General features: G+C 60.7%; 1 protein-coding gene across 1 annotated transcript; it reads left to right on the top strand.

The window, feature by feature from the left end:
• Positions 1-7: 7 nt before the first annotated feature.
• On the top strand, positions 8-385 carry IFITM10 (interferon induced transmembrane protein 10; the record flags this gene model as incomplete). Its single annotated transcript, XM_010169112.2, has 1 exon — positions 8-385. A coding segment is annotated over one exon (378 nt), but the record flags the coding sequence as incomplete, so codon positions are not given.
• Between the last annotated feature and the right edge of the window lie 839 nt (positions 386-1,224).

The raw sequence follows: 1,224 nt of genomic DNA, 5'->3' as shown, positions 1-1,224 counted from the left end.
GGAGAGGACACAGGACGCCCCTTTGGGCCCACCGTGCCCCTTCGAAGGGGTGGCCTGGACCCCAAGACCCCCCCCACAGGGTCCCCCACAAGGCTGTTTCACCTGCATCGCCAAACCCCCGGCTCTCCGACAAGCTTCACCCGTCCTGTCTCCTTCTTCCGCCGTTTATCTCATGGAGAGCAAGAGCTGCAAAGGGGACAGCCTGCGGCCAGCAGTCCCGTGCAAACACTCCGTGGAGAAGAAGACGATGACCAACCCCACCACCGTCATCGAAATCTACCCCGACACCACGGAGGTGAATGATTACTATCTCTGGTCCATCTTCAACTTCGTATACCTCAACTTCTGCTGCCTCGGCTTCATCGCTTTGGCCTATTCGTTGAAAGTGAGTGCTGAGCGTGACACACGGGGTGAGGGGTGGCCAGAGAGGGGACGGAGCATTTGGGGGTCGTGCCTGATGGAAATCACATCTTTGCCACTCAGATGAGAGGTGGGACCCACTGGGGATGGGGATGGGGAGAGCCGAGGTGTGCTTTGGAGCTGGGGATGTTGTTTCAGGTGAGGACTTGCTTGGGTACCCTCAGAGGCTCCTCTGTACGGGGTGACAGGCAGCCAGGGCTGGCTCAGCTTGTGCTGCACCCACAGGCACCCCAGCCCTCGGTCCCTTCTTTGGGATCCTTTTGGTTAGAGATCTGGTCAGGGTAGGATCCAGCAGCGTTGGATGGTAGGGCAGAAGCGATGAGAAGCAGCCGGCCAGGATCAGTCAGTGCCTGGCACGTTGCGGAGGGGAGAGGCTGCCAAGGTGCAGGGCAATCCTGCCTGTTTCCTTCTTGCCCTCTCCCAAATTAAACCACAAGAGCTGGTGGCTGGGTCCCCCAGCCTGGACCCTATAAATCCCAAGACAAGCCCTGGAGCTCTGCCAGTGTTGTGGGGACAAGCCTGGGTAGCTGAGGAGGAGGAAGAGGATGCAGGTGGGCTTTGCACAGCATTGGGGCTGGTGGAACCAGAGCCGTGTTGATGGAGAGGGCGATGGTGTGAAGCTCAGCCAGGGAAGGGGATGGGACTGGGATACTCCCACTAGCTGCAGGGGAGAACCGCCCAGCAGCCCCTCGGCAGCTGCGGGGCGAGCTGGGGGGAGAGCTGGTGGGCTGCCCTGCCCTTCCCTGCCTCAAAACTAAGGGATGGGTGTGCCAGGAGCCTGGGGCAGCTGGGTGGCCTGGGAGA

Source organism: Antrostomus carolinensis, unplaced genomic scaffold (assembly GCF_000700745.2).
Source record: "Antrostomus carolinensis isolate BGI_N321 unplaced genomic scaffold, ASM70074v2 scaffold33265, whole genome shotgun sequence".
Classification (NCBI taxonomy): Eukaryota; Metazoa; Chordata; class Aves; order Caprimulgiformes; family Caprimulgidae; genus Antrostomus; species Antrostomus carolinensis.
The sequence above is the reverse complement of the archived record's forward strand: the minus strand, read 5'-3'. Positions and strand labels throughout refer to the sequence as shown.